Here is a 23,874-nt window from a genome sequence, read left to right on the forward strand (position 1 = left end):
TTATCTATTGTTGTCGATCAGTATCATGCCAATGTATTACGTTCTGTATAGAGATACTAGGGTGTAACAAGGCATGCCAGATCATAAAGATCATGAGAATATTTTTTTTCTGTTTTTCTTTTACTCAAGTTACGATTTCTTTGGATATATAAGCCGATTTGGAAAGTGATAGAAAGTGTTAAAAATGTACATAACGTAGCATAAATTAAGCGTTCGTGACACTTATGTGGGGTTTCTCGAGTTGAAGCCTAGTTTTACTGCTATTTTGTGTTGCTGAACCGGGGCTTATACTCGGACGAGTACAGTATCCCTAAACTAAAATACTCATGGACTACCAGCCATTGTCACTGGGCTACCACTTCAGAAAATGGTAGCCCAAGTGGACTACCAGGGAAAAAGTTAATTTCGAGCCCTGCATTTGTTGTCTGCCACATATACCCTTCAATCTGGCATGGTCCATATCGTTGTTTGAACTTGTAACCCACAAAACCCATTTATACAATCTCATCCACAATGCACAATTATCGTAATCCATTTATACTTCAATTCATCATTCTATGCTCTCAATCATCCGTCCAGCTGTCCAGACACTTAAGATAAAATGTGCCAGGGGGAGTTTTCAGACCTTGAAATTTGTTCCAATATTTTTCTGGTCTGCAGTTTGAGTGCTCTCCTGTGTAGTAAGTGAAGTTTTCACCAACTTGCCTCTATGAAAATCAAAAATTAGGGTTTTTTTTTCCCGCAGAATCAACAGAATATAGCCACTATACCATCACTTTGCATCTCAAATATGGGTAAATTTTATGCAAAATTGTCTGCATAATCCAAGACTCAGTACGTTCGTACACTTATTTTGACTAGAGAGATTGAATTGTTTATAAGTTGGAGTAAAAACGAAAAACTTTCAAATACGGGATGCTACTTCTTCCCTTTCTTCAAAGTTAAAACTGGGTTCTTCAGAATGAGATTTAAACCTTTGTGTCTGTAACAATCACCACTGGATACCAAATCAAGTGGATGAACATGGAAAAATGTCACAAATTTATTAGCAGAACAGACAAGAATGAGCACATGAGATTTTAACGCGTTCTGGGTGGAAAAGGGTTGGCACAGCTGGGCAGACATTGCTACAAACAAAGAAGGCATTAGCACAACACCAAATCCAACAAGCACCGGACAGCAATCATGCAATCATGCATTACTCTTAATTTAAAGCCAGAAAAGTCATTCCCAGGAAGATTATTGCTGAAAACACTGAAGCCAAGGTATTCGCAGTCCTCCGCACATTGCTTCACTACTGAGCCCTCTGGTGTCTAATGACTTAATTCTTTCTTATTCATGTTTGACAAGTCAGACTTCCAGAGACATGAATAAAAACGAAAGAATTCTGTACTGAACACTAGAGGGCGGAGTAATCAATTTCCTTGAACTGTTTTAACAGAATAGTAACTAACCAAAGCTCTGGGGCTTTTTATTTGATCCTCATCCACAACAGGGGTAGAGCTGGAAGAATGGGCCTTTACTTTTGGCTTAGGAACATGTTTAGCGTAAACCAAACTCTGTAAGAAGTGATCATATGCACACATTAATGGTAAGAATGACATTAGAGAAAAACAAAACAAAACAGACTGCACGGAAAAGTCAACAAATGAGCAGGTAAAGAATACAAAACAGTGGTGGAATTGTTATAAAGGGTAATCTTGAAAAACATCATTTTGACATTTGTGTAAAAGTTCATATCAGCAACTGTGTTTGTGTGCCTAGAAACAATGGGATCTTCGATGTCAATTTTTTAAATAAGATCGTTGTTGAAGATCAATCAGCACAAGATTAATTGCAATTTGATAGTATAATTAAAATTAATTAGCAGGAATTCATACCGTCAAACAGAACAAGAAGCTTCAAATTTGTTGATTTATTATTAGTAACACAAAATAACATTGACTCGCTCCATTTTGGAAAATACACATATGCGTGATATTTCTGCTGTATATTACAGGTATCTTGCCCCATTAGTCTACCAGCAACCCTACCCATATACAGCACAAGCTGACTCCATTGCCTGTTTCATGCATTGTGGAGGGAGTGGCTACTTTTGTATGAGCAGGGGTGGATGACAGGTGGAAATGTTGGGCAAAAACAAAAAAACAGATTGAACATGACATTAGAATGGAAACAGCATAGGATGGGATATTATGAATCTGAAAATGTTACATACAACTACAGTGGGTCAGGGTTTTATCAGTATTTTGTCTTTTTTTTCATTTTTTAATTAGGAAAAAAGTCTGAATTAAACTTTAACAAAAATTCTCAATTCCATCACTATGATGGTTGAAATGCACAAAGGCAGCCAGACCAAATTGATTCCATGCTTTCCACATGATCTGAGAGCAGAAAACATTTAGAAAGACACAAATAAAACACTTCAAGAGTTACAGGAAGGTTTCGGTTTCCACAAAATGTCCTAAAAATTTTAAACTTACCGAAAGGTCTGCCCCTAGTAGTACAGCTGGAATACATAAGAATACAAATTTGGTCTAGCATTGTAGCCACAATAAATCTTATTTGTTGTAGCACTGCAATCACCCATAGTACAGTATGGACTAACAAAAAGAGGGTGACAAAATTTTCCCCCAAAAATATGTAACATGCTTGAATTTGCAGTGAACACAGATTTATTTCCTGGAAGATTTTTGTTATGAAAGTTACGATTTACTCCTTTTTTATAGTTTGAAGGGGGGAGGGGAGGAGGTAGGGTGGTGGGGGTGGGATAGTCTTGATATGAGACTCACATTTCATTTCGGTGCTTGTCGCATAATTTTTTAACATAAGTCTGTTTTTGACATGTTGGATTGACATGCTCAAAACTTTTCTGCAAATGCATCAATTCATTTCGGAATTTCTGTCAATCAAACTTGCTTGATTGTTACATATGTAACATGGTGACATACATACTGGCATGGAAACAAGAAAATTCACTAAGTTAATGGTCCAAATCGGGGGATACCAAATACTTAGTAGAGTTGCCTCACATGCAAAATCAAAACGCAGCAAAACCAGGGTAAAAGTGAAGAAGCGGTGCTAAAAGAAAGGGCAGGGGCAGAAACCTGTTGAAATAAGTCATGCCGAGTTCAAAGGTCATTGGACATGGTCAGTGTGCCAAGAGAGTTGGCCAGGTAAAAATTCAAGTCAGGTTCATTACTAATTCAAAATTTCAATGGACTTTAATACTGCCCACACACAAATTTATATCGGTACTCAAGCCAGCATTGATCTAACACCTATCGACAGTATTGGTGTCGCAGAACACTTTAAAGTAGGAAAATTTAGCTCAACGCTACTCTGATGGCCTATAGGAAATTAATGTCCGGTCTTAAACTGTCTGCTGATCTGTGGAGATCTTCCTATATCACTGTCAGTTAACATACAAGGATAAAAGAGTGACCGCAGAAATGAGGCTGCAGTTTTCCCACAACTTCAAGGCAGAACACACCGTGGGCCAACACTTTCAGATTCCTGCAGATCTAACAATTCTCTGTCTACTTGTATTTTTTAGAACACTCTTTTGAACAGTTTGAATTCACTATTTAAAAAAAAAATTAAAATTTTAATGGTATTACCACAGAGTGATTCCTGATTGTTATTCTGAGTTGTGGAAGATGATTACCCTTACTTAGTAAAGGGGGTGAGGGGGGGGGGGGGCGTTTGAATTTCTTTCGTCAGTTTATTTGTACACATCCCTGAATTGTATTGTGCGTAGTCACATATATTTATTTGTGTTATGGCAATCTATCCAATGCCTAGTTTGACATATTTGACAGGGGCATGTTTATGACACACCAATACACCCATTGTCATATTTACTAACTCCCACTTAGCTAGCATTAATTTTCATCTGGATTTTACCTTAGTAAAGACAATGCCTGCAAAGTTTAAACTTTTTAGGCATATGCCTCCAGCAAAAAAAAGATTTCTGCATTTTTTGAATGGTCACACACACATAGATGGCTGGGTGCTTTGACTTACCACATGCCGTTTTGAGTGTATGTCACTCTGCTCTGGACCATCACTAGGTCTGGGTATTCTTCTTGGCGGATGCTGACCAAACGTCCGCTTGTTTTGTTCGGCCACCTGTCTGGCATATTCCCGGCCTCGGTTTGCCTTCTCTTGCTACAGAGAGAGAATATCATATAGCCATTGACAGTGTCAGAGTTGTGCTCAATAATAATGCATATATTAGCATAAATTATGCATGTGTTGCAGAAAATATAGGTCTGCTTGCCAACCCTATTGAAAACAATGTGAACGCATCATTTTATGGTCTATGCTTGTTGATTGGCTCAAAAGTCTTCAACACTCAACCACCTTATGTCTTTTAGTCAGATGTATTGTTACTTTTACCAAATCCCACTGGATTGGAAAGAGAATTTACATTCAAGACACACATACCAGTATATGGAAAGTGATCAATCTATTGAATTACCCTTTCATGCATGAGACCATGATCAGGTCCAAGTCCTCCCATCCGCAGATCACTCTTGAGGCTGCGGTAATCTTTCAGGGTATACTGTTTATAGTTGGGCGGTTCTTTTTTCTTCTGCATCATGGCGAGGTAACCGCCTTCCTGACTTGCCCTGCTGCCCCGGTCATCTACAATGCAAAAAAATGGAGGGCGATTAACAGGCCAGTCAACATGGACTTTACATGGGGGGTGGGGGGTGAGAGCGTGGGCACTAACATAAGGTAAATGCAACTCAGAATATCATAACCAGCATGTAGAGGTACTGCATTTGAATTAACATACCGTACAGGACATACAATGTCTGATGTATATGTACCGGGTCCATACACTTAAAGTAATGTAACATTCAACGACTTTCAAGGACTCTTTCAGCAATAGCCAAGGATTTTTTGAGGTCCAGACTACCGTTTCCTAGGCACCATTTTTTGCAATTTATCATTTTTGTATATCATTTTACAAACAATTTTTACGATACCACGACTGATCTATCTTGTCATTTTTGAAAAGTGTGGGTCACTTATCAATTTTCCAGAACTTTCAAGGACTCAATTTTACTTCAAAGAACTCTTCCAGAATTATGCAGGAGACTTTGAAAGTCAAGGATTTTCCAGGCGTGTATGGACCCTGCATGTAATATTTGGAAACTTGCATGTGATTTAAACCAAAATAAATAAACTGTTCCTCTTTCTTGCAAGTCCATACCAGAGAACACACACTTATGGATATCAAACTTTAAGACACTAGCACACACATGTAAACGATAGTTATTGACGCAGTAAATACAGATGTAAATATTCAATACATACTGCTACTGTTTATATTATTTTTAGTCAATTGAGCAAGTAGCTGTATTTTCTGATGTTTTTTTATTTTTTCACTATTTTGTTTTTAATGTCAACTACACACTTTGTTATTCTACTTCTCAAAGAAGCGGAAAGACACAGTGTTTAGCTTGTCAACTCAGCCTGTACATGCACAGACTGCGTTGTTATTGTTGACAAGTAAATTCAGGTCAAAGCTAGAATTCAAATGTAAACAATAACAGTATGATCATTTACAGATTGTGTTGATAATTAAGCTAAATATTTTGTTTCAACACGCTGTACTGTGGGGAGTAGTACAAGAACTTGCAATTAACATACAAAAACAAAAATAGAGGACAAAAGTTACAGCTACTGGTCTTTTAATTTATATTTTTGCATAATAAAATTACACATGACACAGAAAAGCTTTTAATAGTAACATTTTGAATAGTAAAATAACATATGAAACCATTTTTTGTTTTCAATGTCAACTAGAATTTCTTGTTCCACTCCCCTAAGCAGGCTGAGATACAGAGTACTTACCCAGTCAACTCAGCCTGTACATGTACATGTGTAAACTGCTCTGTTATTGTTGATAAGTGAATTCTGGTCCGGACAAGAATTCGAATGTAAACAATAACAGCGCATTGTACTCATATAGAAATTGTGTTTGCAAGCTAAAAAGTAGGCATTATAACATGCTTTGGGGAATAGAAAAAGAACAAGCAATTGACGTACTAAACATAAATAGTGAAAAAAACATTAAGAGTTAGCGCTGCGCTGCTGGCCCTATTATGCACAGAACTTGACTACTGATGATGGTGCATATGGTACATTTCCAAAGAAGAGTAAAATAACTGCATCGGTACTTCGGTACTCACCTTTATGTATGTCTGGAAGCACACCATATGGGTTTGTCGCATGTTGGTCTAAAGGATGCGTGTACGACAGTCTTGGAGTTTCCTCATAGAATTCTTGTGGATTCAATGCATCGTCGTAGCCGTAATCCCTGGGATCAGGTTGCCGTGGAGACCTGTATGTCTCACTGTCCTCGGAGTACCTCCGGAGATGCATCGGAACATTGGAAGAGAAAACAGGCTCGCTACTTTGTCGGGCATATATATTGTACCTTGGCTGACCAAAATTCTGGGGAGGTGGCTCGCGAATGTTGGGATTCAGGTAGGGATTTTCATAATTCTGGAAATGATCAGGCCTTGGAGTCACCTGGACATCAATGTCCATATTGTCTCTCTCTATTTCTTGACTCTGATCTAACCTTTTAATGTTCACATTAATGTCTAGATTCACCTTCTGTCGGTTTGCTCTTGGTGACGGGTTCACTGGAAGCATCTTCTTTTTGGGTTGTAGTGCCGTATCTGAACGAGTCCTTAATGGCAGATTTCTTTGCTCAGATACAAGCTGCTTAGTCCATGGCTGAGTAACCTCTGACTTCTTGGCATTTCCTTGTTTGGAACCTGACTTTTTAAACTTCTGCAAACTCCTCGACCTCTGAGCCCATACACTCTCTGGATCTACGTCCTCTGAACTCTCACGTGAGATGTTAGGAAGTGGTGCGTTGGGATTTAAGGGAGGCGTCACCATCTTCTTGGCATGGATTTCTGCGTATGTTTTCCGCGGGGGCTCCCTTTTAATATTTGAGCGATTCATATTTATGAAATCGGGCGCAGGTTTGGCTGGCGATGTGGACTTATATTTCCTTGGACGGTCGTTTAAATGTTCATTTTGAGATCTGTTGGTTGCATTCCCGGGATACCTTTCTGAAGCATCTGTGGCATATGGATCTGAGTTAGCATTAGGTGGAGGAAAAGGTGGTCTTTCATATTCCTGGTAAATGTCTTCTTCCGGTTGGCCGTAACTGTATCCCTGCTGACTTGGACGAGCTTGCCAGGGTTGAGGCGGAGTTTGCATGGACGGTCCTGGACCCTGGTACTGCCTCCTATGATCAAATTCTTCCTGCCTTTGTACTTGTCTATACCTTGGGTCTTCAAAGCTTGGATGTCTTTGGTGCACCTGTTGGTACCTTGGATCAAACTGCTGAGGCTGTGGCTCTAATGCACCAGGCGGAACTGGACCGTATCCAGGGTGGAACTGAGGGGGTGAAGTGTGTTGATTTGAATAGTAAGGCTCTGGCTGTTGATATGGCTGACTGGGCGGCTGAGTATAAAGCGGCTGCTGTTGGTATTCTTGTGGATGAAAAGGCGGCCCGTATTGCTGTGGCTGGGGGTCCTGTTGTTGTCGGTAGGCTGGATGCTGTTGCTGTGGTGGTGGTGGTGGTGGGAATTGCTGTTGCAGAGGCTGTTGCTGAAACTGCTGGGGTTGGTACTGTTGGAATTGCTGTGGTGGAGGTGGCTGTTGGAACTGTGCTGGGGGAGGGCCTTGAGCAGGCTGTGGGGGTGCTTGGTAGCCTTGGGGAATCTGCACTTGCTGGGGAGTCTGGTAGCCCTGTGACAGTTGAGGAGTTTGCGCGACTGGCTTTACTTGTGGCTGCGGCGTGACAGCATCTTCAATCACCTGTTCTCTTGATGCAGGTGTTCTTTGATTATATTCCTGCTTTGGGTACCTTTCCTCTGGGGGTGTTCTTTGTGAGGATGGCCTTTCAGAGTTTGGTTGTGAAGAACTACTTCCAGCTGTGAGCTTTCGCTTTGCAGATGACCCTGATCCTCTCCTGCCACTGCCTGGAGTCCTTGCACCACTGTATTTCCGTCTGGCTGCCTCAACAGAATTCGGGTGACTTGGGGGTTTGGGATGCCTAGATTTCAAAACAAATTGTCTCCTCTGTTCACTTAATGAAAGAGACTTTGCACTTGCAGTTTCAGATTTCCCATACAGGGGTCTTCCTTGATTGTCAACAGGGCTCCCTTTCTCATCCACAAAGTGTTCATTGTCATCGTCGCTTTCTTCCGAAATGTACTCAACCCTCACTTCCTCTGCGGGGTCATCAGGGGGAGGGGCATGAGGGGGATCCTCTGTCCCTTTACTTATCTCCCCGTGCTTCAAAAAGCTCTGTTGATTCTGTTCCTTGATGTAACTCTGTCGCTTTGAAGAGTCTCCACTCTTTGGCAAGGTTGAGGAACCAAGACGGTTCTGTGAATGTGCAGAAAGGCGTTTTGGAACTCCAAAGAATTGATCCTCCTCAGGGTCGTCCATCTGTTGACCAAGTCCATCTTCCCTTCTTGGAGTTGGTTGCTCAACAAATCGATCATCTTCATCCCTCCTAACATCTTTAGAACCTGCATCCAATGAGTCCTCCACCATTGTGTCATTACTTGCTCCCGGGTCTAACGAATCTGCCACCATTGTAACATCAGGTTCTTCTCCAGCCTCACCTTCCTCTTGAGCATCATCCTCTCCTCCTTCTTCAGATCTAGCTCTAGCTTCAGCTCTGGCTCTGGCTGCCTCTTTCTCTTCCTCCATCTTCCTAATGTCATGCAAAGACTTAGCAAGACGTTCCCTTAACGCAGCTTGGTACCGTTCTTCTTCCTCCAGGCTGTCAGGTGATTCATTGCCTTCTTCCTTTTGTGTCTGAGGAGGGTTCCCGTATTCATCCTCCTCCTCATCATCATCATACTGCATTGGCTGAGAATAGTTTTGTGGTGAACTCTTATTTGGAAACTCATCTGTTTCATTTGGTGGGTAATCTTCCACATCATCCAACTGCTGTTGCTGGTTTCTGTTTACACTTCCACCAGAGCCTTGGCTTTGCACACCGGGAGACAACTGCTGTGGTGGTGTACCTCTATCATTACTGCCCCTACTTCCTGGAGACGGACGGAAACCACTTCCACGCTTACTTCCAGCAGATCCAGATCCACGGCCACTTCTTGGCCCTCTGCTTCCTGCAGAAGGCCCCCTTGGGGGACGACCATAGTCACTCCTTCCTGATAGCTGTCTTGGTGGTGAGCCATTGTTACTGGCCTGATCATTAGGCGACATTCCTGAGCCATTGCTCTGTGTTCCTGATCCAGGATGACTCCTCTGTCTGCTATTCCTGGAAAGCTGCCTTTCCTGTTCTTTCAGAGCATGGTTATCATAAGGTTCATTTTGATCGGGGCTTGCCGGATCAGTGTCCATATGCTCAGGAGATTCATTCAGCTGCATATTTGGATCTAAGTTTTCCTGTTCATGGATGCCTTCCCTTTTACCCACAGGACTATCATCGAGAGAGTCCCGAGGGATATCTGAATTGTCAACATCTTCATATCGATGTGCTAGTTTGGCATCTAGGCTGTCCACAATCATAGGATCCGTGTCTTCATCATCATATTCTCCCGACATTTTGTAACTATCATATGACTTTGAAGGCTGGCGTTGCCTACTCAAAATTCCTTCATTCTGATATCTTTGGTCTGTAGGTTGGGTAGCAGTTTAGATCTCCAAGAGTAAATGTAGATTGTGTGCAATAATTATACCAGATTAGACTTTTTGATCAGATTGTCCTCTCGTTGTCATTCCTTGGAAATATCGCCATATTTAAAAAACATCTGCAAAAGAGAAAAGAAGATTGCATGTTTAAATTTTAATGAAACAGCAAATTTTGCAGGTAGAGTACTTTGAATGGCTTGAAAAAACATATTTGTATACAATCCTAAAGTAAGCCAAATGCCAAGTACATGTACAAGAACAGTTCACCTACCGTACAACCATGTATGTATGCTCAATATGACATTGTGTTCAACTTGCAAGCTGATCTTGAAAGTTTATTAAACTGTACCCTGTCATATGTATACCAGTATGTACATGTATACAAATGTCCGATATTACATGTACCATTACATGTACAACTCCTTGCAGAATGAGACATTTGTAAATCAAGATTATTTTTTTTTAATTCTAAACAGCAACTTGATTATTTGGAGTTCTTATAGTTTTCTCGTAATGCAGAAATTTCTCCCTTACAATAGGTGTGAATTGATATTTAAATAATTATGTACCCCTCTTGGTCCATAATGGATGACAGCAAACTTTGCAAGACACAATCTACAATTGAAGCAATTTAGACAAGAACATGCAAAGTTTGCACAAGTCTATTATGGGCTGGGAGGGCTTTATTATTGCTATTGTTTTATACGGTAGTTTTGGCGATGCCAGTGTAGATGCATAAAACATCTGGGCCATAATGCTGGATAATCACATATACGTGGGGGTATGACGTACGTCACAAATTCACTGATATTGACAAAGCTATAATAAAATTACAAATGAAATAATCACTAAAAAGGTTTGTTTACTTTAAATAAAGGAATAAAGAAGTTGAAAAAGTAAACTGTCTTGGTTCAGGCATTGGTGACCAAGAAAAAGAGTGGCTGGTACATGTAACTGATGGTTTACATGCCAGCTCTGTTGCCAATGGAGTTTGTTTGAGCATACATGTAGACAGTAGAAGCGAGACTGAAATTACAATGTATACAAGTACAATAGCATTGTTCGTAATCTGCCAAGATAAGTACACAAAGGCCCTTAGCTGTTATACTGGGTTACTGAATTCTTTGTGCCGTTGCCAAAGGTGACCACGAGAGCATGTCACAAGAGATCAGTCCTCCTTTTCAGAACCATTTTCTTTTCAGTGTTTATCCCTTGGTGTATAGTATTGTATACAGATTAATCTATTGTCACAAACAAGGTCTATTTGAAAATTACAACTACGGATAGAGTGATATGAATTCAGAAGTATGACTGAGGCCCCAGTGTACAATACAGGGATGAAAGGCCAACATTTCAATTACATTAATTCTCACGGATACAATACATTAATTCTCATGGATACAATCCAAGAATTTGCTTAAAGCAGTAGCCTGGTTGTACAAATTATGCCCTCAACTCATAGTAAAGCCTTTTCTGAAGAAATACTTCAGTGTCCTGGGGATTCAATTTGCATGACTGCTAGGCAGTGGATTTTAATTGTTTTCACTCCAAACCTACAAATTTGTCTCTCTATAAGGCATTTAAATGATTTTTTTGACTCACCCTGTTGGGTTGTGGGGTTTAAGTCGCAATTCTTTACTGCTTCCAAAGACAGAGGGGTGGACAATTTACATACCCATGCATTATTTGCATATTCTTTTTTGGTGAAAATTTGTTCTTTTGTACAGTTATTAACATATAAATAGATTGCTCCAAATACAGAGGGTTGGCCCACCCCTTAAAATTCCCCTGTGGAGAACGCTTGTCGTAGGGTATTAATCGTGCAGCTCAATTTTTTGTCAAGTTGAATGATTCTTGAAGAGTGAAGGTACAAATTGTTACATTTCATTGTTCCTATGGTATCTGGTATACATGTACCCGCGTTACATGAATCCTGAAAAAAATGAAGCAATACCGTCAATGACGCTGTACCTTCTCTAATGTGTGGCCAGGTCAGGTAATTGGTTGTTGGCATGGAGTTGTTGGTAAATAGTTGATGATGTAGGGCATGAGGTGGGATATGGACCCAAAGAACCCAAAAGATGATTAAATACATCAATCAAAAAAATTCTAAGCTACAGTATAAACTGCCTAAAGATAGTTCAATGTGGAAAAAAGTTAAACAATTCAGAAATAAGAATTAACAGTCCAAAATAGTAATGACGCACTTCCTTACTGACCTGAGTGCATGTGAAATACACAACCTGGCATCTGTAAATTAAATGTATACCAAGTGATCATTTCCAGTCACTTTTAACTGTTTTTAATGGATTTTCCAAAAGTCCTGTGGAAATGATGAAAAACGCTTATCTGGTCTTGTGTTTGTATAACCTCATGGCTGATAATTGTCATAGTATTGAAAAAAAATGAAAGTGAAGAAATTACTGTTTTTAATAGGCATATTTTCCTTGAAATACATGACCGTGTAAAGAATATATGCTAAAAGTGTTTAAGAGTAAATTTCTTTTCAAAAAATAATTTAATTTGTGACCAAAGGATTTTTATTCTTTGAGTTTACAAATTCAAACATTGCAATTTGTTCAATCATCTTGTGCAGTGCAAAATTTATAAAATGACTGAAAAACAAAAAAAAATTGGCAGAATTACAGTCTTTGTGATGTAAAATTATGGGTTGACATCACGATAACTGTTAATCTGTTTGAAGTACTAATATACTATAATTTAAAAAAGAAAAATTCATGCAGAAACGGTAAAATATATTGTCAGCAATGTAGTGTTAATTTTGACTTAACATCAAAATATGCCTTTGCTGGATACCAAATATATGGGGCGAAATATCAGCCATGTTCAGCAAAATCCACACAACAGCATTGATCCTTTTCTAATTTGATTTGATTTGCTTATGTTATCCTTGTATGACAGTCAGTACAATATGGAACTTGAACACAACACAGTGAATAAGTATGCTGTAAATGAAATGGTGTGGCTGCATCCACATGCAGCAATAGGTGTGCCTTTGTCTCTCCCCCCTCATTTCCAACCTGTCCCATCCCTGAAAAAATAGTTTGGTCTTATATTTATAATGTTAATAATTTCTGTATTTGTTAAAATGTGCGCATCTCAAAAACTTTTGATCATAAACATTTCCATTGTTTTTTATAGCTGACCAATCAGTTAACCTGTTTATTTTGAATATTTGCGCATTTTTCCTCAGTATTTGACATTTTCTGAATACCTTTTTATTCAGTTTGTCATTTTCTAAAAGTTTAAATGCTCCATTGTGTGGTCAAGCTTTCCACAAGCATCAAATGTGGTACTTCATATAGGAGGGTCTGCCTCTAGAGGGCGGGCATCATGAACACTCCTGTGTTTGTTGGTTAATTCTCCACGTAAACTTCTGATTGTACTGTAAACATTGAACATGGACGACGTCCGATTTTCCTGTCTAAAACTTTCACTCATTTTCGTTCATATGACTCTGAAACTCCAGGAAACGATTGGGAAGAAAGGGTTATCTTGAAATATTGAGGTACTCGCCGATATTTTGCAAAATTAAATGAGAAAAAATGCAAGGAAAATGCCGACAGGCTTACACAATGACAGTTTTCAGACTCGGAGGCATATGATCATCTCTGCAGATTATGCAACAGGCCCAGATCACGTGAGGCCATGAGGGGATATCCACGCAACTCAGTACCAAACACTAGCGCTCACAGAGTGAGCAAACACAAAGTGAGTACCCCTAACGTCAGCTCAGTAGTCTGTAATAGATTGTAGTCAACTAAGAAACCTTGGAGAAAGGCTTAACACTGTGGCTATGCCGCTAAGTCCCTTTTGATTTTTGTCATAGCTCAAAATTGTTCTCCCATACCTCAACCTGAGCCATGAACACCCCCACCAGTTTATGATATGACCCATCACAATGGCATGACGTCAACGGATCTTGACAGACGGAAGTCTTGACAGACGGAAGTTCTTGACAGCAGCATATTGGTTTTCAACTCTAATACCTTCTCTGTCTATAAATAGACACGAGAAGGTAAAAATGAAGCAATATCGTCCAGTCTAGCCAACGTGACTAAAGTGTGATTCGTGTGTATTCACTCAATCAATAGAAAGGAAATGCTGGGATACAGCAGGGCCTGAAGTCAAATCAGAAATGAGGTGAGCCTGTTTACCTTCGGATAAGTGAGCTTAAATGTGTGAGCCAAAGGATGCTGTGTGTGATGAATTTCTCTTTTGACATGTTTAATTTGATTTGTGCACTCAAGTCAAGTTTAAGCTCTCGTAAGAACAAGGATTTATTCTTTGAACAGCTGCAAGTATGATTATGAGTATACTGTACATGTGATTGTGAATTTATTTATTGTACACTGGGTACAAGCATCTACTGGTTATATTGGCATATCAATAAATCATAATGTTGTTTGGTATAATTTTACACATTTTTTGTTGTTGAAAATACGAAGTGAAGGACAGTGATCACATACTAGTAAGTCTAAAGATATTACAGTGATACTCATATCATATCTTTTTCGAATATTGGATGAACAGAAAAGTAATCATCCTGAACATATAATCTAGGAATGGTCAAGAGATTGATTTTACTGTGACATTTACTACTGATGTACACGTAAGACAGCAAATTATTGTCACCCAGTTCCCCTCGTAGAAGTTTGCCATTGTACATCTGGAATCTCAGACATGTATCATGTCACTCTTCTTTTTCACATTAATTTTGTTTTTCATTTATTTTTCTCATTAATTTTGTTTTTCATTTATTTTAATTCCAAAATGATTGCTGGCTGACATATTAAACTCTGTTGTCTACACTTTGACTTACAACAGTACTAACTGACATGACAATACCTGAGCAGACAAGATGACAGACAGACAGTGGCTGAGTGAGATCTAAAAGACTTATCTTCCGACTAGATGTGTGTTGGTACGCAAGGAATTCAAATCTTGGAGACTTCAAGTGGAATGAATTGTGATTTATTGACACTGAAACTGTTTGCATTGGATTCGGTGTTTTTAGTTACCACAAACAACAGGGCATCAAGGTTTTCAATAGTGTGTCTACCTGTATTGTCCTGTATGAGCTCTGAATAGATTATGTTGATGTAGTGCTGGTAGATTGAAATTCTATAATGTTTCTATGCACTGCTATTATAATACATATATACTCTTATTACAAAAAAAACGGTACTGATACCACTATTATGATAATGCAGTGTTTTTGCAGAAAGCACTACATACCTCCATTCGTAAAATACTACAAAGTACAGATGACACCAGCATATTTATACTGTGTTGTCGCAGAAGGCAGTAAATACATGTACTTAAAATGTTACCCAGCTTCATGTCACTGAGGTTCCCAATTGTATATCTATGCAATCATATGAGAGACATCAGATATGGCACTGAAATATTTTTAATTATACAAAATTTGAGTTTTGATTTTTTTTTTTTGGTAGAAACAAGTCAAGATGGTGAAAAGTAAGTTGCAGAAAGCATATTGCAAGGAATTACAAAAGTTTGAAGAGTCCAAATACCTGTACCTCATTAATATTACCTTGAGGATTAATTTGGTGTCCAGTTTAACAAACATACACATCTATAAGACATTGTTCAAGCTTTAATAAATTATCATTACACATGACTGTGAATGTAATACGTACGGTGCTGTGAACTTGTATTCTGAAAGATAGGCTGATACAGTATTTCATACACTAGCCTTCAGCAATTTAAACAAACAGGCCAGAATACCTGTATTAAACAAAGTTGTCTGTCCATGTCTAAGTTTTGGTTCATTTCTGATGTACCGGACATACATGTACTGCAAAATCACTGGTCTTCAAGAAGATTTCATATTACTGTTTTGATGTCTGAGACAATACCCGGTATACATCTATTGTTATTTATTAAGGTATTATTCACTGCAGTGTGAATTGGGACTATATTCACTGCAGGGTTCTACATTAGATTTTATCTATCGCTCAGAAATAAACAGGCATTACAGGCACACTTCACCTATAATAGGCTCTAAAACTGACTTGATCAATGAAAGAACAAAGTCACTGTTGGTACACAGATCATGGTAAACACATTTACTGTAGTGTTGACTACCGGTAGATCATTATTTGGTTCATGTACAAAGTACAGTTGTATACATCATTGTTACCAGTAAGGTGTAACAGATCTACTGGTATAACTGAGCAAATAAAATCATCATAAAAATGTGAAGGTAGAATTTGGAGTAGACCATATGCGTACTGTGTAACCATGTACATGATCTGTGCAGGTTTAATACACTCTGCTTGACAACAGAGGCTTTTGCTGGGGACTTGACTGTTGTTTTCTGATCTACACACAGCCTACACAGGTATTTACATTTACATACAAAGTCAACTAAACCAAATGAAATACATGTGCCGAGAAAATATCACCAAATCAGATCGAGACACAGACATGTTTCTACAAATATGTAAATGTTATGCAAATGTTAAGCAAATGGCCATGTGTGTTTGGCACATAGTTATACCTGTTGGAGTTCCAGAATATGTTAGTATGATGATATTTCAATCTTTCTATAATTACCCCTGTTTTCATCTTATTTTAAGTCAAACTTTTCTACAGAAAGTGATATTAGGCTATTAAAAGTAATCTGCTGGTGACAGGGTTACAATGACGCATCGGCGTTTATGAAAGCGTCTTCTTGTGGTGTTGCTGTTGCAGAAGAAGAACATAACCCGATCATCCTATATCAACATTTATTTCTGAGTAACACATGAATGCTGATACTTATACGATGGCTGTATGCGATTTAAGTCAGGTGAAATAGGATTTGTCCCATGATAGTCCAGTACATTTGCTAGTAGTCATCTTTTTGACAATATGCCTTGAAATCAAATGCAACTTCATTTGTAAAAAAGCTTACCAAAGGGTGACCACAGAACACTTTTCAAATACTGACACGTCACTATTAAGATTTCAAAGACTGATTATCTGGGTAATTTTCCAGTTGCAACTGAAACTGAAATAATACATTGCTGCTGAAAACTTATGCCAAAGCGCCTGAATTGAAAAACCAAATCCATCATCAAGGATTGAAATAGCAACATTTTTTAAGACATACATAGCTTCATAGCAGGAATCAAAATCATATCTTCGAAGATTCCATGGTATTGTTTTGGTAGGTAAAAATGGACATTAGCTACTAAAAGGGGTTGGAATATTTTTGGGGAACGGAGCCTGGGGTGGGTCTGAAGTGGTCTTACAACATGAGTTAGGTTTGTCAAGATTGGTCAAATTCTTACAGTCCCATCACACTGCAAATCTGTGATTTTGTACACAGGTGTTGGAATCAAAAATTTGCGGGTCTGGGGAATAGTAACTTACTTATAGTGCACATGTGTTTGCATCTTAGGAACACTGGTGTTTGCACTGAACTGGTAAAACAAAATTTCAAGTGAAGGACGCTCACACTAGTCACAGAACATCCAAGCAATACAATATTACTAAACAGTGATTCTTTCCATTCCAAGAAACACCTTCACTGTAATTTACTCTATTGAAATGTGTAAAACATATCAAAATGTACCTTTGTGTTCATAAGAACATAAATCATTGGTAAACTGACATTGTTTCAGCTTATTATGTCTATTTTCACTTTTTATTAGCATGGTACAGTCAAAATTTGCCAAATAATATGACTGGTGGAGATACAAGCCACAAAAGGGGGAAGTGCTTCTTTTAGTGTTCTCCCTAGGATCAAGGGCAAGCATGTCGGAAATTTGCATAAAATTTACATAATTAATTTGCATGCATTAACATATATTTAAATACATACACACAAATACAGTAACTGCAAATTGTAGTCATTTAATATGCCTTTTATTTACTTACACATTGCTGCATGAACATACATATCAGGGGAATAAACAATTAAGTTTACAGGTGGCACCATAAAGTGCAATAATTTCATACATGAAAACTGAACGGTCACATCTTGCTTTCTTCAGCAGTCCAACTTCAGTTGTAAAAATTCAACTCGTACTCTCATTGCATGGAGAAACATTTGCGATGAAACATTGCGTCACTTGTTTACGAAATTATTCTTGACCGCGGAGTGACGTCACTTTCACCTCACGCACGCGAGTGAGGTGAATTGAGATTTGACTATACAGGACAGTGAACAATGCTGAAATTATGTGACAAAGGACAGAACTTAGTGTTTATCATTGACATAATGTTGAAATTTTGAATACTGGTGTAAAGGTTGAAAAATCCACACTTCAATATTTTGTTCTCACGGCAGTGTGACGCAAAAATGACGTAAAAAACAGAAAGTTCCCGGTGTCCGCGGTCAAGAATACAGAGCAACGAAGCCACACAATCAGGGCTGTGTACCCAGCGTCCCAGCGAGTTTTTGAGCACATTACGGTCACGGTCCCAATGAATAGAGAGACTGTTACGGTTTACCATAACAGAAAATTCAGACGTATTTACACGAGTGATCGTCACCAAAATTTATGAAACCCCTGGTGTTTCAGTAACTTGCCTCCTTAGCGAACCTGAACGAGACCTGAACTTGAAAACAGCGCGAAACGCTCAAAGGCCCACACTTCGACCGCCATCTTGGAAATCGCCTGACCTGTTTACGTCACATGGCACTGTAGACATCATTTCGCGACCAAACAGTAAATCCAAACTCATATTTTTAAAAACTTTGCGCGAAATAAAAAAAAAGACGACAAGAATGCAAAAGAACGATTGCACGATTAGTCAAAAAAATTGTAAAATGACAGTGACCCCAACATCGAGAAACTAGGTCAAGTCAGCGTAGCGTAATATGACGCAAACGTAACGTGTGCAGCCCACGAACTCTACCGTTCTCCTGCTCTGATACTTTCACCGTTTGTCTCAACAACAAGAACAGAAAAATAATTAAAATACAAATGCGCATTCGTAATACTGCCATGGAGATTTCATGTAGACTAACCGTCATCAGGTATAGACGCCTTATAAACCTTTATTGAGGGTCGCAATTTTGACCGATAGCTTTGACCACCAGCATTTTCACGGCATCGACGTCACTGTAATCCCCCACGTAACTTGATAAACGGCCATTGACACGGCGCTCGAACCACATGATCAAAGTCGCGGCCGCACCGATGTGCCGCTCGGCCGGGTTTTTTTCAACACCTATGTATGTGTCAATTGATTAATGTAAACTCGTCAGTCGACATGAAAAGTCTATTCAGGACTAAAAACGATGTTGATAAGGCTAGTTTTGGCAGATGTCCCATGCCAATGAATACACTGAGCTGTCAAGTGGGGCTGTCAATCAAGGGTGTCGGGAAAAATCTGAAGCGTCACGGCATTGTAGCAAGCGTCACGGCGACCAAGGCAAGCGTCACGGAGACGTGATGCTTGAAGGGCCTAGGGAGAACAAGACAATAACATGCATAGCGATTTCTATGGTTGGGTTGCTTAACTGTTTAAACAATAAAACATGTATTTTCTATAATATAAAATTGGATTACCTATTGATTTCATTGAAGCACCAGTATACTTTCATATTGTTACATACGCTATACAGTTTGTGTGATACAATGAATATTGCACACAATATCAATAAACCCCTTCTAGCGACATGTATTTCTTCTGAAAATACGTCGAACGTACACTGGTGAAGTAACAAGTAAATCTATTGATTTCGTTTTCAGAATGGCGTCCTGGTATCCTGAGATGAAAAGCTGAAGTGCACAACTATTTTGAAAGAAGTTACTTACAATACACAAAGCTGTACACAAACTTGACACAGTTACTCACATGAGTCTTCAATTTTAAAACGTGTATTAATTGGCATGCCATACTAACCAAGTTGATTTCAAAAGCGTCATTATTGAGATCAATCAATTTGTTTGTGCTAAAGTGAAAACTGAATTTTCATAGCTTATTCATATGTACTTATTATGATGTTTTTATCATTTACAAACTTACGGTTGAATGTACCCTTGGAGACAGATTTGGGCTCTCAAAATTTTACAATTATTTCCTAATCTACCACTTGCGGGGAGCTCATTTTAAAGCTCTTGGAACAAGAACAATTTTCAGTCATAGTTTGTCCAAAATCAAAATTTTTATTTTCCCCCCATAGCATTAAATCAGGGATGCAGCCATTTGAATTTCAAATATCGGTAAATGTTAGGTAATTTGTTTCAGTACCAAAATTACTTTATTCTGTATGTACATATTGTAAGCTGCCATTGTAGGAGATATCACATGACGCATGTGTGAATAGAATTTCAGGCATACAATGTGATATTGCAGTCAACTCATTGCAGTCAACTAATTGCTCACAATATTTACTGATGTCCATGGGTTCTTTTAGCTTGAAATACCAGTAAAAGTATTGAGTTCTGTTCAATCTATATATGTAATAAAATTTATCATCACCATCCCAGCTCTTTGACCTTTACCTAAAATGTATACATTTTACTTCTCATTGTTTCGCATTGTCACAGCTGTAGTGCTTAGTGGCAAAATAACGTAAACCCCGCTCACAGAGACAAACTTACGCCATCGCTACACCAACGTTACCTTTACATTGGTGTTATAAAGGCGTGTGAGTGCTCTGAGTCAGCCCAGCGTTGAACTATTTGATCCAATCATTGGGGGAGGAGGTCTTATAGATATGGAAGACTAATAAAATCTGAGTTGGCCCAGATTTCAGTGCGTGAAAGTGTTACGCTGGCCCTGGTCCCAGATGATCGTCAAGTTTGATCATAGACCTCATTAAGGGTCTATTAGCTTATCATTTGATCATCAAGTTTACATAACCGGAACTTTTCAATCCATTATAATCCCACGTACAGTCAAAATGACACTTTCCCACCAAGTTTAGCTCCACAAGCAAGACCATATCACTGGATTCACACGGTGCTTCAACTTGTACATCCATGGTACAACTACAAGAACTACAACTGAGAGATGCACATACTAACAACATCCTAATATTGCCATGTAATGATTATTTCTCCACAACCGACGTATCCGATTCATCTATGCTGAAGTTGTCTAAGATGGTTAAAATAGTCTGTGGCAGGCATATTAGCCCCAGTACAGTGCAAATTTTGTGTTTGTACAATTTGAATGTTTCTGGGTGCTCATTAAGGTCTTATGTGCCTCGAAAATGAAAGACTTAAAATTTTGCTCAAACTTTTGTCAATGAAACTTTCAACCATTCTCTTACCAAATCAAGAATAAAAATCGGGGTCACCAGACAAATTATCTCCCATGATTGACTTGATCATACTAACACCTTGACACATTGTATCAATGCCTGGTTTCAAAAGAATTCCACCTTTGAAACATAATCTGGCATTTCTAATTATCATTTTGCTTTGCTCAGCAAAACAATTTATTGACAGTTTATCAGTATAATATCTCATAATCTCACCTAGCTCTGAGATCTTATGCTTCGTGCTTGTATCAATTCTTGTTGATGTTGTTAATTGATCAGCCATTAATTTTCAATTAATTTGAATTATGTCGCTACAATACATGTACCATGCATAATATGTTTAATAGTTCAAGATTCTGTTGATAACTCACGTTTTAAATGGTTTGCTGTAAAATACTCTACCATGCTACACAGCACTTTCTATCTTAGGGTTCAAATTCTGGATTCACGATGGATTTAATATTAACATTACCCTATTGCTGTCAAAATAAATTTAGACCATATCATTAGCACGGTGTTTGCTGTATGTTGTCTTTACACCATAAACCATGTGTTTGCTTTCGGCATTACATATTTAAAGAGTTTTAAAAGTCATGCCATGGGGGTTTTCCATTTTGATCGTTAGCAATACTGTTATGATCTTTCTCAAATATTGGTATTTTAATCCAAACGTCATTTTCTACATGTATTCACCGTATTTGATATTACATTTTGCCTCCCCTTCACACAGGTTGTACGACACTGCATTTTGAAACCACAGTGTAAATCCAACTGGATTATATGTACCGGATACATTCATCAGTAGAATTTCCCTTTTCAACATTTCATATTTTAATTTTTCGCTGAATTACGTTAATAAACCTAGAATAAATTTTGTAAAATTGTACGTTGGCGGCTATATTAAACACATTGAAATGATGTTCATATTATGATTGGCACTTCAACCGCACAATTTGAATTTACATATATGTGAACTGTAGTGTATGCATTCTAGTCTGCAAGCATACCAAACTATGCAGACTACCGTTACGGTAATAATTGAAACATATATTATAGACACCAAAAAAAGAAGTATCAAATCTAACTTAATATTGTAATAACGAATGTCTTGCAGGCCTGGTTATATTTAACTTTTGAATTGAAATGGTAATTATCCTGTCAGTTTTGACGTAATATAACCAATGGTAGTCCTGATGGTATATGAATGTAGAGTTGTTTGATAAAGTCTATTGGAATGATCAGCCTGGTGATGGCAAAACAATCAAGGTATGTTAAACTGCGAATACAATGTACATCTGAACATGTCATGTACCCTTAAGTGGTTCTCCCATGTTGAGGAACTTAGGAAGGCAGCTACTGTATCAATGGGCCATGCTCAACATTTTTTTTAGATAATTAACGTTATTTGGTGGTACAATATCAGTTAGATCATTATAATAACATGAACATCAGGAGTTTAAACTGAACCGCCAGTCAGAGCACTTATAATTCTGAAATTTTTTTTGTAATGGTATTGAATTTGATTGAAAATTATTATTCCATTGAATTGTCTACTAATTTGAACCTTTTATTGTGAACAATGACATGATAATGGTGCAGGTCACTGCATAACATGAATTATAAAATTCAACAGGTTACACTTTCGTGGGTGAAAATTTGTTCAATACCGGAATGAATTTATTTTTCCCTCACTCTTGATAAAACAATATAATACAGTCAAAATTATGTTTCATTTATTTGTAATTTATTAATCTATCTATTAACAGTTTATTATTATCATTATCTGTATTATCAGCTTGCATGCAAATGAACCATAGTACAAATGGGAACAATTTTACGTAGAAATGAAATATTTGTCAAAATGATGTTAGCTATACCATATAATAGGTACTTTTTTCTAATTATGATACAGAAACAAGTATTTTAGATTCAAGTTGTGGTCTGGTAGAGTATATGTGCTATGGACACTGGCATGGAGGTTTTCAGCATGACGAGAGATGCGGTACAGGCCCACAGGAGTCTGAACAAAACACCATGTCGACAAAATCATGCAAATTGAATATTTAATGTTATCTCCACTGTTATCGAAACCTAATAAGTTGGGTTTTACAAAATTTACCTCAAAAACGAAAACTGAAAATAGTAAACTGGATCTCGATTAGAAGTCTTGTCGCATGTTGCTAACCACGCCAGCCCGTGGCACAAACACAACATACAATCCGCACTTCCCGTTGGGCTTCCATATCGATTTTCGGCCACTGGGTGCATCAATACACCAAACAAAGACAAGACACGCTAATTTGCGGAGAGGGCTCTGCCTTTCACAGGGATTTGAATCCGTAATGACTTTATAAGAAAAGACTTGACGACGTGAAATTAAAATATCGATGAGTGTTGAGTGAAGCAAGAGTTCTGAGTAGACCCGTATGAACTGTAGTACATTCAATGGTGCTGTGAGAGCAACCAACGTGTGCAATAACACATTTTCGATCAGAAGACAGTATGTCTAAGTTGTACAACTACATTATGAAAAGATAGGTTTTGTCTTCCTCGGTCACTGCGTAAAGTATGTTTTCACGAAACCCAAGTACTTCATAACTGAAGTGTTTGACACAATAAACACCACTGGAATTTTTGCGATGGAAATTTAATGTATTTTACAACAACGTGCGGCATATATTCAATTATTTTGGTATTAATGAAAAGTTTGTATTGGATTTAATAGTTTATCATCTTCTCTTAGAAACACGGATATTTTCATTAGAAACTTGGGGACTAGGTCGTGCACAGGCTATTCGCATATTTAGGTAGACAAAGTTAAACCTGGCTTTCCACCGACATGGCGATAGAACTTTAGAAGGGAGAGCCATGGCGAAGGGAGCCCAGCTTGTTGAATTAAATAAAGCATACATTGG

The 23,874-nt window shown here is 38.2% G+C and overlaps 1 protein-coding gene across 4 annotated transcripts in view; it reads right to left on the reverse strand.

Annotated features, from left to right (window-relative positions):
* The window catches only part of LOC139129951 (ataxin-2 homolog), a 31,987-nt gene that overhangs the window by 7,722 nt on the left and 391 nt on the right, over positions 1–23,874 (reverse strand). Inside the window, exons 1-5 of one of the 4 annotated variants that reach the window (XR_011551726.1) lie at positions 6,207–9,786; positions 4,484–4,650; positions 4,027–4,170; positions 2,484–2,509; positions 1,455–1,559 (exon numbers count right to left, since the gene is read on the reverse strand). Coding sequence is in view for 3 of the 4 variants with exons in the window: in XM_070695651.1 (XP_070551752.1) it covers positions 1,455–1,559; positions 4,027–4,170; positions 4,484–4,650; positions 6,207–9,621 (3,831 nt within the window). In the remaining variant the exon portion in view is untranslated. Of the gene's footprint in view, positions 1–1,454; positions 1,560–2,483; positions 2,510–4,026; positions 4,171–4,483; positions 4,651–6,206; positions 9,828–23,874 lie in introns of those variants that run through there. The other 3 variants (XM_070695651.1, XM_070695653.1, XM_070695652.1) reach the window with 3 other exon arrangements.

This window comes from Ptychodera flava, chromosome 3 (assembly GCF_041260155.1).
Source record: "Ptychodera flava strain L36383 chromosome 3, AS_Pfla_20210202, whole genome shotgun sequence".
Lineage (NCBI taxonomy): Eukaryota > Metazoa > Hemichordata > Enteropneusta > Ptychoderidae > Ptychodera > Ptychodera flava.